At 42.6% G+C, this 14,197-nt stretch overlaps 1 protein-coding gene across 1 annotated transcript in view; it reads right to left on the reverse strand.

Annotated features, from left to right (window-relative positions):
- The window catches only part of SYCP2L (synaptonemal complex protein 2 like), an 82,675-nt gene extending 73,398 nt beyond the window's left edge, over nucleotides 1-9,277 (reverse strand). The window contains exons 1-4 of the mRNA XM_017891117.1: nucleotides 9,189-9,277; nucleotides 4,716-4,784; nucleotides 2,325-2,462; nucleotides 2,121-2,244 (exon numbers count right to left, since the gene is read on the reverse strand). Of these exons, the coding sequence (XP_017746606.1) occupies nucleotides 2,121-2,244; nucleotides 2,325-2,462; nucleotides 4,716-4,784; nucleotides 9,189-9,197 (340 nt within the window). The 5' untranslated portion in view covers nucleotides 9,198-9,277. The remainder of the gene's footprint in view (nucleotides 1-2,120; nucleotides 2,245-2,324; nucleotides 2,463-4,715; nucleotides 4,785-9,188) is intronic.
- Nucleotides 9,278-14,197: the final 4,920 nt, after the last annotated feature.

Here is a 14,197-nt window from a genome sequence, read left to right on the forward strand (position 1 = left end):
CTAAGAATCCTTTGTTCGAGTGTTCAATTTCCTTAGGATTTTGAGCGTTACTCCCAACAGTGACAAGTCTGACCAATGTGGTGAAACTCCATCTCTACTAAAAATACAAAAAAATTAGCCGGGTGTGGTGGCACACACCTGTAATCGCAGCTACTTGGGAGGCTGAGGCAGAAGAATTGCTTGAACCTGGGAGACGGAGGTTGCAGTGAGTCAATATCGCCCCTGCACTCCAGCCTGGATGACAGAGCAAGACTCCATCTCAAAAAAAAAAAAAAAAAAAAAAAAAAAAAAAGAAAGAAACAAGTATAGAGTCTAAGCTGGGCGTGGGAGCTCATGCCGGTAATCCCAGCACTTTGGGAGGCCAAGGTGGGTAGATCACTTGAGGTCAAGAGTTCGAGACCAGCCTGGCCAACATGGTAAAACCCTGTCTCTACTAAAAATACAAAAATTAGCTGGGCATGGTGGTGTGTGCCTGTAATCCCAGCTACTCAGGAGGCTGAGACAGGAGAATCACTTGAGCCCAGGAGGCAGAGGTTGAAGTGAGCTGAGATCGTACCACTACACTCCAGCCTGGGTGACAAAATTTAAAAAAAGAAAAAGAAAAAGAAAACAGAAAGAAAGAAAAAAAAAAGAGGTATAGAGTCTAGTATCCCATTCTCTTTGCTAATGTTGATCTATTCTTGCCAAAACCTATATGAAATAACGTATCTAAATTATGGTTATGAAATTTCCACCACCAACTAGGATGCCAATGGAATAAAGAAATTCCTACCTGATTTCAGAACTCTAGTGGGGATTTGATCTGACACTTTTTTAAACCTTGGGCGGGAATTCTTAAACCTAAATAGAAAAGTTAGACTGGGGCATATTCCTATTCATATCCCAAAAGGTCAGCTTAGGGTTCCAAGGTACACTTAGAACATCTCTGCTTCATTTCCTTTGAGATTTTTATCTCCTTTCCCCTGCTTCCTGTTATCTGCATAAGTTAGTGTATGAGCAGGTCAAGTGGGGTTACATGCAAAATGAAATATATAGGGTCTGCATAAGCAGTCTTTAATTCCCCCTGCAAACACTTTTAAAGTCCCTGAGAGGAGTTTGGGAAAGCCTGGAGTTTGCTTTCTCTCCTGAAGGGGTAGCTTCAGAATCAGATGCATTTTAGAGTAACAAAGGGCAAAGACAGATCTTGGCCCAATCTGGCCCTTAATAAACTTCAGGTACTAGAGCTCAAGGGGTAAATCAAAGACATTATTAGCAGTCAGATCATCCTTCTACCTTACTTCTTCCCCACATCTCCTCACCAGTAAACAAACTTGTCTCTGGGTTGCAAAAACCTCACCATTAAAAGAGAGGAGCTACAGCAAGAGATGTTGCAGATTCTGCTTTGCTTCCAGATGCCATTAGAAAGGCACTCACTGTGTTATCTCCTGGTTAATATTTTTAAAAGAATAAAATTTGATAATCTGGGTAACTTTGAATAAGCAAAAATGTTTTTGCTATTTGTTTTTTCAGATTCATCCAAGGTTTAGAAAACAGGAAAAGTGACGTGTTACAAGAGCAAAGAAAAGTTTTGATGATCATTTTCTAGGTCTAATTTTGTTAATAAAGTCTATTAAAAACTAGCCGGGCGAGGTGGTGGGCGCCTGTAGTCCCAGCTACTCTGGAGGCTGAGGCAGGAGAATGGCGTAAACCCGAGAGGAGGAGCTTGTAGTGAGCTGAGATCCGGCCACTGCACTCTAGCCTGGGTGCAGAGCCAGACTCCGTCTCAAAAAAAGAAAAAAAAAAAAAAAAAAAAAAAAAAAATAGTTTCTAGAGCCTACTCCTACTCATTTTTCCCCTAATTCACTAAAATAATTTAAAATAATAATCACTGCATAGGCTCATCAAGAGGAGTGGTTGTGTCTGACTCGATCCGGTGCACTCCCAAAGTGCCTTGCATAGCAGGTACATCAGGAAATGCATGTTGAATTTAATTTTTGATTAGATATAAGCAATTAGAATGGATATCAATTTCTTTTCAAATTGGATTTCAAAGGAACAGAAAATACCAAACTTAACTAGACAACTAAATCCATATAAGTTCTTTAAGTTACCCAAAGCCATATAAAATTAAAATAGGACACTTATCTTTGGGATCAGTCCCTGCTGAATTAGCAAAGGTTCATCTTCTTTCGGGCCATCTATGAAGAATCGCTGAATACATTTCAGCAACAGTGACACAGACTGAAATTCATTTTTATCTAGTTCCTAGGTATAAACCACACTAAATTAAAACACTTATAAATAATTATACGTTCATATTTTGGTCACAAAGCAAACCAACTTGCCTTATTTATTAATCTGTTAAGACGGTGTAATAGAAGATGATTATATTTTTGAGGAGAGTGGCTCTCTTTCTGTTGAAAGTATTCTTTTATTTTCTGAAATCCTTTATCATGGAATGCATCCATAATAAGTGATTGAAGCTGGAAAGATGATAGTTTGCAAGTTACTTTTTCCCTAAGAACATTTATTTTATAGTAATATTTCTAACTGATATCATTATCAATAAGAATTCAGTATGAAATAATATAGGGTAAATATAGAATGGAGATCTCTATCTTGAATAGTAAACAATCACTTCACAAATGATTGATGTTTCTGTTGGCTTAAGACAAGAGTTACCAAAATATGGTTCCTAGACCACCAGCAGCGTTGGCATCACCTGGGGAATTCTTAGCACTCAGACACAGGGCAGAGCCCTTCATGATTCTCATGCATGCTGAAGTCTGGGAACCACTGACCCAAGGAAAACAACATTTGAGTTTCAGGTATCATGGGATGAAGATCCTCTGCAATCTTGGGAATTCTAAAACACTAAAAATTCAAGCCTATGATCACTCACTAAGTGACATAAATGATCATAATAGAAGGAAGAAAAATAATACTAATAATTATAGATAAGTATGCAAATTGACCATAATGAATGAAATTCATCTTTTCCACCTGCACATTAGCTAAGACATGCTTCTAAGTACATATACTTGAAGGGCTGGGTGCAGTGGCATACACCTGTAATCCCAGCACTTTGGGAGGCCAAGGCAGGCGGATCACCTGAGGTCAGGAGTTCGAGACCAGCCTGACCAACAAGGAGCAACTCCGTCTCTACTAAAAATACAAAATTAGCCAGATGTGGCGGCGCATGCCTGTAATCCCAGCTACTTGGGAGGCTGAGGCAGGAGAATGCTTGAACCTGGGATGGAGGTTGCAGTGAGTCGAGATCGCGCCATTGCACTCCAGCCTGTGCAACAAGAGGGAAACTCCATCTCAAAAAAAAAAAAAGTGCATATACTTGAATAACAGACGTTTCCTTAAACATTTAAACTATAAAAGATTTTGATCTTTAAAAAAACCTACAGGTTAAACTATACAATACTATTTTAAAAAGGAAGCAATTTACTATCTACAGCCCAAAATTCCACTTATTCTTAGTACTGAATTAAAAGGGAAAACAGCATTTAAAATTATTCCATGTAAATGGAATGTTTTCTTTTTTCAGTCAACACATAGTGAGTTTTTTTGTGCCAAGTGTGTTAAGTGTTCTGCAGATGTTATTATTTAATCCTCGCCTCGGTCCTGAAAGGTTAGGTTCTTTATCTCAGGATAGAAGTAGCAAGGATAAGAAAGGTTAAAGCTTATGTGAGATCACTCAGCTGAAATTTACTCCCTTTTACCTGCTTAAAACTCTGCCATTGCCAGGCGCGGGGCTCACGCCTACAATCTCAGCACTTTAGGAGACCAAGGCAAGAGGATCGCTTAAGCCCAGAAGTTTGACATCAGTCTGGGCAATATATTGAGACTCAATCTCTACAAAAAATGAAAAACTAGTCAGGTGTGGAGGTTCATGCCTGTAGTCACAGCTACTCAGAAGGCGAGGCAGGAGGATCACTTGAGCCCAGGAGGTCAAGGCTGCAGTGAGCCATGATTGTACCACTGCACTCCACCCGGGGTGACAGAGTGAGATCCTGTTAAAACAAAACAAAACTTTGCCATGGCTTCCTCTACATTCAGAACAAATCCAAGTCCTTTGCTTTAGTCCACAGAACGTGGCATGATCTGATCTCTGACAGTCTGACACTACCCTGCTAATGAGTCCTAGGATAAGTCAAGCTCTTGCCTTGGGGCCTTTGAACTGGCTGTTCGAGGCCTGAGCTACTTCACACCACCACTTTCCACATGGCTGGCTCCACTCAGACCACAGCTTAAGCATAAGTTTTTCAGGTAGATCTTCCAGGATCACCTTAAATAGACCAGGTGTCTCCTCAACACTCCCAATTATTCCCCATCTCAATACCCTGTTGTTTTTCTTCCTGCTTTCTTTGGCTCTCTGCCAGTCAATAAGCTCCATAAAGGCAGAAGTTGTATCTAGTTTGTTCAGTACTATCTATCTACATCTAGAATAGCACAGGATACAAGATAGTTTAGACTAGGATATTGGTAGGATAGCTAACGGTAAATTGACTAGATGTAGTAATAAATAGGATGTGAGAGACTAGGGAAGGAGAAAAATAAAGATTTCTCTGCTTGTGATTTGAGCAACTGGAGGAACAGTCTTGCTAATGACCCAGGGAACACAGAACTAGAAAGAATACATACACTCATACACACATACACACATACACACACAGACACAGACACACACACACACACACACATTATAAAAGAAACTTGATCTTTACCCAGAAAGCATCATCCTCAGCCTTCCCAGTCCTATCTTCCTTAATAGGCTGCAAAGGATCTTTGTTTTTCTGTGTGGAATAAAATATGTTTTAAAACAATTTTATTTCAAAGAAATGCATTTCAAGTTTTAAACATAAAGCAAAATAAATAAATAAATAAATAAGGTTTGTATTGTTTTCCCGAACAGAAATTTTGTTTGCTCATATTATCGGTCTAAGTAAAATAGTACTTAGAAAAAAAAAAAAACTTTATCCAACCTTCTTTAGCATGGTCTATGACAAATACAATACAAACTATCAGAAGAAGCAAAGCAAACATCATTTGAATAAATAATCATATAAAACAAACTCTATAATGATGATTATAAAGTAGAAGTAAAAGGCTTTGAACTAATAAACCATTTTCAGAATGAGAGCTTGTAAAATAAAGTTAAATAAAACTGTCTTGGAGGCATCATAGTACCTGACTTCAAAATATACTACAAAGTTATAGGAACAAAACAGCATGGTACTGGCATAAAAACAGACACATACATAGACCAACGGAACAGAATAGATAAACCCAAAATAAATCTACTTCTTTATAGCCAACTGATTTTTGACAAAGGTGTCAAGAACATTCATGGGGAAAAGATAGTCTCTTCAATAACTGGTGCTGGGAAAACTGGATATTTATATGTGGAAGAATGAAACCAGATGCCATGTCTCACCATATACAAAAATCAACTCAAAATAAACTAAAAACTTACACTTAAAATCCCAAACTATGAAACTACCAGAAGAAAATATAGGGGAAACACTTTAGGACATTGGTCTGGGCAAAGATTTTATGGAGAAGACCTCAAAATCACAGGCAATGAAAGCAAAAATAGACAAATGAAATTATACAGACCAAAAAGCTTCTTACAGAAAGGGAAATAATAGAGTGAAGAGACAACCAGCAGAATGGGAGAGCGTATTTGCAAACTATGCATCCAACAAGCCATTAATATCCAGAATATACAGGGAACTCAAACACCTCAACAGCAAAATAACCAATCCAATTAAAAATGGGTAAATAAGCTAAATAGACATCTCTCCAAAGAAGACATACAAATGACCAACAGGTATATGAAAAAATACTCAACATCACTAATCATTGGAAAATGCAAATCAAAACCAAAATGAGATATTATTTTACCCCAGTTAGAATGGCCATTATCAAGACAAAAAACAACAAATGCTGGCAAGGATATGGAAAAAGAGGAACTCTTGTACATTGTTGGTAGGAATATAAATTAGTATAGACAATATGGAAAACGGCATGGAGGTTCCTCAAAAAACTAAAGCCAGAACTATCATAAATCCAGCAATCCCACTCCTGGAGATATATCCAAAAGAAAAGAAATCAGTATGTCAAAGGCATATCTGCACTCCCATGTTTATTGCAGCACTATTCATAATAGCCAAGATATGGAATCAACCTAAGTGTCCATCAGCGGATGAATGGATACAGAAAATGTGATATATTCATGCAGTGGAATACTTTTCAGCCAGAAAAAAAGAACAAAATCCTGTCATTCATGGTAACATGCATGAGCCTGGAGGACATTATGCTAAGTGAAATAAGCAGGGCACAGACAGACACACTGCATGTTCTTGATCACATGTAGAGGCTAAAAAACTGATCTCGGCCAGGTGTGGTGGCTCATGCCTGTAATCCCAGCACTTTGGGTGGTCGAGGTAGGTGGATCACCTGAGATCAGGAGTTTGAGACCAGCCTGACCAACATGACGAAACCCCGTCTATACTAAAAATACAAAATTATCCGGGCGTGGTGGCACATGCCTGTAATCCCAGCTACTGGGGAGGCTGAGGCAAGAGAATCGTTTGAACCCGGGAGGCAGAGGTTGCAATGAGCTGAGGTCGCACGATTGCGCTCCAGTTGAGGAAGCAAGAGCAAAACTCCATCTCAAAAAAAAAAAAGAAAAAAAAAAGCTGATCTCATAGAAGTAGAGAATAGAATAGTGGTCACTAGAAAAGGGGAAGGGTGAGATCGGCAGAGGTTAGTTAATGGACACAAAATTGCAGCTACCTGGAAGAAGGAGTAAGTTCTAGAGTATGATAGCACTGTAGGGTGATTATAATGAACAACTCACTGTATATTTTCAAATAGCTAGACAAGTAGACTTTGAACATTCCCAACACAAAGAAATAAATGTTTGAGGTGATGGATATGCATAATTACTCTGATTTGATCATTACACATTGTATACACATATGGAAATATCACACTACACCTATTAACATGTACAATTATTATGTGTCAATTAATAGATGTGTCAATTAAAAATAAATGAATAAATGATAAAGGCAAAGAAAAAGAACCATTGTGTTAGTAGATAACTGAGTAGAGGCAAAAGTGAGATAGAAGGAACAGCTAAAGCTACAATTAAAATTGGGTATTAGGCCAGGCACAGTGACTCATGCCTGTAAGCCCAGCACTTTGGGAGGCCGAGGCAGGTGGATCACGAGGTCAGGAGTTCGAGACCAGCCTGTCCAATATGGTGAAACCCCGTCTCTACTAAACACACAAAAATTAGCCGGGTGTGGTGGTGGGCCCCTGTAGTCCCAGCTACTCAGGAGGCTGAGGCAGGAGAACCAACCACTTGAACCCGGGAGGTGGAGGTTGCAGTGAGCCGAGATCAAGCCACCGTGCTCCAGCCTGGGTGACAAAGTGAGACTCCATATCAGAAAAAAAAAGGGGGGGGGTGTTAATTCATAACACAAACTGACATCAAATAAACACTATGCTATGGATCTATAAAGAATTTCTAAGTTTTGTCAACAAATTCTGAATTAATGGGAAATACTTCCCATCCCAAAGAAAATATTCCCAGGAGTCTTTATGTTGCACTCCTTTACCTCTTTTCTCTATAGACACTGCCCTATCTCTCCTTCAGTTCAACTCATATGCAGAGATGCTCTGTGTATTTTTATTTCTACCTCCTTTCAACCATCTCTGGCCTTGGTGGTCAGTACTCTGCAAATTTCAAAGAAATGCTTACTGTTTCTGAAATTTCTGGAGCCACTCTAGTGCACAGAAAGGTATCCCACTTCTGTGAAGATCATATGGCAACTTTTGTGGGTAGGAACTTGACAGGAAAATCAGAAAGTGGGATGGTTTAGGCAGAAAAGGTCATTAGATTCTCTGAGCTTGTCTCCTCATTTAAAAAACATGATGATAGCCGGGCGCGGTGGCTCACACCTGTAATCCCAGCACTTTGGGAGGCCGAGGTGGGCAGATCATGAGGTTAAGAGATCAAGACCATCCTGGCCAACATGGTGAAACCCCGTGTCTACTAAAAATACAAAAATTAGCCGGGCGTGATGGCAGGCGCCTGTGGTCTCAGCTACTCGGGAGGCTGAGGTAGGAGAATCGCTGGAACCCCGGAGGCGGAGGTTGCAGTGAGCCGAGATCACGCCACTGCACTCCAGCCTGAGTGACAGAATGACATTCCGTCTCAAAAAAAAAAAAAAAAAAAAAAAAAAAAAAAAAAAAAAAGATGACAACACCTATACGGAAGGATTGGAGTGAGGACTGACAGAATGTAATGTTCTTAGCATAGCGCCTGGCACACAAAAATGGTTCAGTGAATGGCAGCTTTCAATGTAAGAGGGATGGTGAGGAGGTTATGCTTAAGTGCTCTGAATTTAAGCGTAGCTTGATGTTAGAAAGGTTTGTGTCCCAAATCTGTTTCCCCATGGCTGGGAAGATGGCGCCAGATGACAGATGGACTTTATGGAGAACAAGAGTGAGTTCCTGAATCTAGGCAAGCAGTTATCCCTGGCTATCAGAATCACCTGGGGTCCTCACTAACAAACTAACAAACTACCGGCCCACCGTAGACCAATTAAATCAGAATTTCTAACACCAGGAACCCAGGCAGAAGAATGTTAGAAACACGCCCCAAGTGGTTTTTGTTTGTTGTTTTTGGCGTCCCTGGGTGGGCTCATACTCCACGTGTTTTTATTTTTTATTTTTTATTGATAAGTAATAATTGTAGCTTTATCTTAGGGGCTGCTCTTTGTCACTCCGTTAAATGAAATCCCAACACTTCGGGCTGCTTAACGCTACTGCACTTTCTACGCAGCAAGGTGGAAAGAGGGCTGGAAAACCGGCTAGGACACTACGCAAAGCAACTAGAAAAGAACTATCTCATTGCTTTCCGAACACGAATTATTCGGTTCCCCTTTCCCTGAGCGCTATTTAGCGAGGGATCCGAGGTTTCTATTCTGCCTAGTCTCACCGCAAGCTGCCAATACACTCCGAGCAAATCCAAGGAGGTGGCGGGGGACTGTGCTCAGCGCCCGATCTCTGAGAGAACACCTCAGGGCGGCAAAGCCTGAGCCCTAGGGACCCTGATCCCTCGCGCGCTCTCGCGCGCCCTCGGACTGTGGACAAAAGGTCCGGGCCTTCCGGGGGTCACTCACCGCTTGCATACCGAGGCTTCGGTCCTGAAGCGGCGCGCCGCTCAGCTTTGCTGCGCTAGGTCAGCCCTCTGCGGTTTGCCTGCCCAAGACACCCGCCCGCTGGGGGCGCTACTGCGAGAGCCCTGGTGGCGGACCGCTTTTTGAGTCGAGTCTTCTTCCGCAACTGTAATTGATGAATCCGCCCCTGCAGTTGACTAGAGCTCCGTGTTTGAGACTCAAGAAAAGCATGCAAGGAACTAGCGCACACAGGCCAAACCACCTGGGCGCACGCACACACCCTTTAAGAGAAAGCCAGCACTCAAAGGATGTGAACTATGTCGTTTAAACGTCCCTTATTTGCGAAATTCCAGAGAGATAGTCGTTCGCTTTGCGGTAGCTGTTCCAAGTTTTCGCCCCGCTTTAAAAACCCAGAGGAGCGGCGGGGCGCGGTGGCTCACGCCTTAATTCCAGCACTTTGGGTGGCCGAGGCGGGTGGATCACTTGAGGTCAGGAGTTCGAGACCAGTCTGGTCAACATGGTGAAACCTTGTCTCTACTAAAAATAAAATTAGCCGGGATGCGGTAGCATGTGCCTGTAATCCTAGCTGCTGGGGAGGCTGAGGTAGGAGAATCACTTGAACCCGGAAGGCGGAGGTTGCAGTGAGCCGAGATCACACCACTGCACTCCAACCTCTGAGACAGAATAAGACCCTGTCTAAGTAAGTAAATAAATAAACCAGAGGAGCAGTTTTTGGTCCATTGATGTATGTAGACAGAAGCCGAACCGTTTGCAATGGTAACCAGACTTGTACCCGATATTATTAATACATTCCTGATTTCACACACATAAAAAGTGTGTTTGCTTGTTTTTTAAGTACCGTGGTGCGGAGGAAGGGAATTTTTTTTTTTATCAAAGCAAATAGTTCTTTTTTGTTGTTGTTTTTGGTTTTGGTTTTGGTTTGGTTTTTTGCCTATTTCCTTTAACCTGACAAGTATGCGTACCAATGGCTGGGCTGATGTGGGTAGGTGGCCAGTTGTATGAACACAGTGGCAAAACTAAATTGGATTGGAGTTTTCCACAAAAACAAAAAAAGACCCCTCCAATCCAAACATTCTTTGTGTAAAAATCAACTTGTATTATAACTAGACCTGTGAGTATTTCATGTCATAATATGTACAGAAGATATTTGTCTACACCAAAGCAAAACATAACATAACCAGAACCCCTGTTAGCCCAGGACTTGCACACACTTCTAGTCTGTTCAAAACAATGTTTGTATCAAAGCCTGTCGTATCCATTTTCTGGCAAGTATAATGTAAATATTCTTACATTAGTTTACCTATTTTAATCTAAACCAAGGAAATTCAAACGCAGGTTTTCTTCCTTTTCAATTAATGGAGTTTTGTAATATTAAACGAGCAATCAAGACAGGAACAGCTGTGAGTATAAACTATTGTGAGTCAATACAAATATAACACCAGGGCAAGAAAGAAAGAAAGAATAATAAGAAGCAATAAACAAAATGCTACAGTTTAAATGAATTTTATTTAATAGAATATTTAAAAAATCAGAGTTTTCATAATATTAGATAGCAAACTTCATCATCTGTTATTTTCAGGCTTTTGGGGAAAACATATCCTTCCAAAGTCTATGGTGCAATGCATTCAAATCTTTAAGAGAAATTAAAAATAACAAAATAGGCAAAATACCTTTTACCTGTTTATTTTTTTTTTTTTACTTTGATTAGCTTCTTTTACTAACATGTTTTGCCCAAATATAATTTGTGGGAACTTGAAGTGCATATTTTAATTCTTCTCAAAGTAAATATGGTAGAGGCTCTATGACATTTCTTTGGATACCAGAATCCCTTTAGAAATTAATTGATTTGCTTTTAACATAAAAAAAGTTTTATTTATTTACATTTTGACGAATCAGGTCTCTCTAGGAACATTCCAAAAGCACAGAGACAGGAACTATTCTAGCACTGCAATAAGACCAAAAATTAATTTCTATGCATTCTCAGAGGTAACTTTCAATCACCATTTTAAAGTTATTTTTAGAACATTTGAAAGGATAAGTTACCTTAAACTACAACATTTAATGAAATAATATATTTTAAAATGGATGATCAATAAATGTTCATTCAATTTTGGAAGACAAAGCAACACGAAAAGCAACTGAATCAACAGGAGTTTCGGGGACCTTTGGCAGTCAGTTAATAAGATGAAAATCTGTAAATGAAACTAGTGGGTGAAGAGTAGACACATCTCTTCGTTCCCAACTAGACCTTGGTGGCGACCATTTGAGAGTGATTTTAATCAGAAACGCTGACTACTGACAGGACCTTTCAGGAGGGGAGAACTTCGGGAGAAAGGAGGCTGGGAATGAACACATCGCTTTCTTCTGCTAGGACGCTTCAGCTTTGCTTGGGAGGAGGACCCAAGCTTGAAGATAAGGGAGGAAAAAATCGCGAGGAACTGCTCAAAGTTGTCCTTTCTCCCCAACAGAGTTCCCTGGTCCGCTGCCATTGGCCAGCTTCTGTAACAGACCGGGATACTTTTTCTTTTTTCTTTCCTTTTCTTTTCTTTTTTTTTTTTTCTTTTTTCTTTTATTTTTCCTTCCTTCCTTCCTCCCTCCCTTCCTTCCTTTCTTCCTTCCCTCCTTCCTTCCTTCCTTCCCTCCCTGCCTCCCTCCCTCCCCCCGCCTCCCTCTCTCCCTCCTCTCTCGCTCTCTCTCTCTCTTTCTTTCTTTCTTTCACTTTTCTTTTTTTTGAGACAGGACTTCGTTCTGTCGCCCAGGCGGGAGTGCATCGGCGGTATCTCAGGTCACTGCAACCTCTGCCTCCTGGATTCAAGCGATCCTCCCGCCTCAACCTCCCTAGTATGTGGGACTACAGGCACACGCCACCATGCCCGGCTTTATTATTATTATTATTATTATTTATTATTATTATTTTGGAAGAGACAGGGTTTCTCCATGTTGCCCAGGCTGGTCTTGCACTCCTGGGCTCAAGCTATACTCCCTTCTCGGCCTCCCAAAGTGCTGGGATTACAGGCATGAGCCACAGCGCCCAGCCGCGGGATCGACTTTTCTAAGCAAGCTTCACTGTGCCTTTGGCTGGGGAAGTAAAAGGACAGGGAGTGTGGACCACCCTGAGCTTCCTGAGGTTGTTTCGCTCTTCCTTTATCCACCTTTTGCCAACCGAAGGTACTAATCCTGCAAGAGGTGTAGGCATGGGCGCCCTCCCGGCCGAGTCCCGCGCAGCACCCGTCCGTGTGCCGAGCGCGGGCTTTGCGGTGCCTAGGTCTAGGGCGCGTCGCTCCCCAGGTCTGGAGGGTCATGGGTTCGGTTCATCCTCCTCTATCAAGGGAATCCGCCGTGAGGAGTTGGCTCCTCTTCTCTGGCTAGGGCTGGGAATGGAAGCGTGCAGCTGCAAAACAAGGGCTCGGGGAATAAATTCCAGAAGCCCTTTTCCCTGGCCGCCCAGAATCCGGCCCTGGCGTAGTCAGAGTGACTTTAGTCACTTCAATCAATTTTTTTTTTTAACTGAGGGTCTCCAAGTGCCGTAGTAGCCCTGGGCGAGACGGCTGCTCAGATGAGGAAGGTTTCGTCCCAGCCCCTGAAAACCCACATTGTCCTGCGCACCCCCGCGCCACCGCGATTCTCTAATCCCCCAAAGCCTCCCAAGACTGTAATGGAGTAAATGCAATTTCATCGTGATGTTTCCACGACTATATCAGTCAAGTTTTTTTGTTTGTTTGTTTGTTTGTTTTTTAAGAGTTTTAAAAGAGTTGTGAGCCGGGCGCGGTGCCTATAATCCCAGCACTCTGACAGGCCGAGGCGGGCGGATCACGAGGTCAATAGATCGAGACAATACTGGCCAACTTGGTGAAAACCCGTCTCTGCTAAATATACAAAATTAGCTGGTCGCGGTGGCGCGCGCCTGTAGTCCCAGCTACTCGGGAGGTTGAGGCAGGAGAATCGTTTGAACCTGGGAGGCGGAGGTTGCAGTGAGCTGAGATTGCACCACTGCACTCCAGACTGGGCGACAGAGTGAGACTCCGTCTCAAAAAGAGTTGTGTTCAGGTGGGTGGCAACTGAGAGCTCGCCGAACCACAACCCCTTATTTAACAGATAAGGAAGCTGAGACCCAGAGGGAGCCAAAGCAGTGGAGAAAGCTAGGAGTTCTTCGGGACTTTTCCTCTCTCCCCTTTCCCTCCTTCCCCAGGCTCCCACCTACCCCGGGCTCATTTCCCCCCACCTCCTCCGGGTTCACTTTGTAGGACTCCGTTCCTGCAGGGCCAGGTCCCTCCGAAGTTCCCGGGAGCGTGAAGGCTCCTGGGCTAGCGAGCATACGCGGAGGCGTGGCGCCCGTTCACACATCCCAAACAGCCGAGCGAAGACTCCGAGACACGCACAATAGTTAGGGGAAGAGCCGGCAGTGGAGGCCCAAAATGGGCTGACACGTAACTAGGAGGCGTGGGCACGGTTATTCAGGGTAGGGAAGGCGCGGACGGCAGAGGGGCCCACGCACGGTTCCCATGCTCTACTGGAATTGAGTGTTGACTCTCAGGGGACTTTGCTGGAAAGCCTCTGCTTCCAAAGCCTCCATCTAAGCCCCTTTCCGAAATCAGGGAAGCTGGATGCGTTTAGAAAAAAAAAAAAAAAGGCCGGGTGCGGTTGCTCATGCCTGTTATCCCAGCACTTTGGGAGGCCCAGGCGGGCGGATCACCCGAGGTCAGGAGTTCAAGACCAGCTTGGTAAGGGTTTCGCATGGCGAAAACCTGTCTCTACTAAAAATACAAAAATTATCCAGGCGTGGTGGCACGGACCTGTAATCTACTGGGGAGGCTGAGACAGGAGAATCGCTCGAACCTGGGAGGCGGAGGTTGCAGTGAGGCGAGATGGCGCCACTGCACTCCAGCCTGGGCAACGGAGTGAGACAAAAAAGAAGAAAAGAAAAGAAAAGAAAAGAAAAGAATAAGGTTTTAAACTTAAATGATACATTCCAACTTACCCTCTCCACCCCC

This window comes from Rhinopithecus bieti, unplaced genomic scaffold (genome assembly GCF_001698545.2).
Source record: "Rhinopithecus bieti isolate Rb0 unplaced genomic scaffold, ASM169854v2 scaffold_19939, whole genome shotgun sequence".
Classification (NCBI taxonomy): Eukaryota; Metazoa; Chordata; class Mammalia; order Primates; family Cercopithecidae; genus Rhinopithecus; species Rhinopithecus bieti.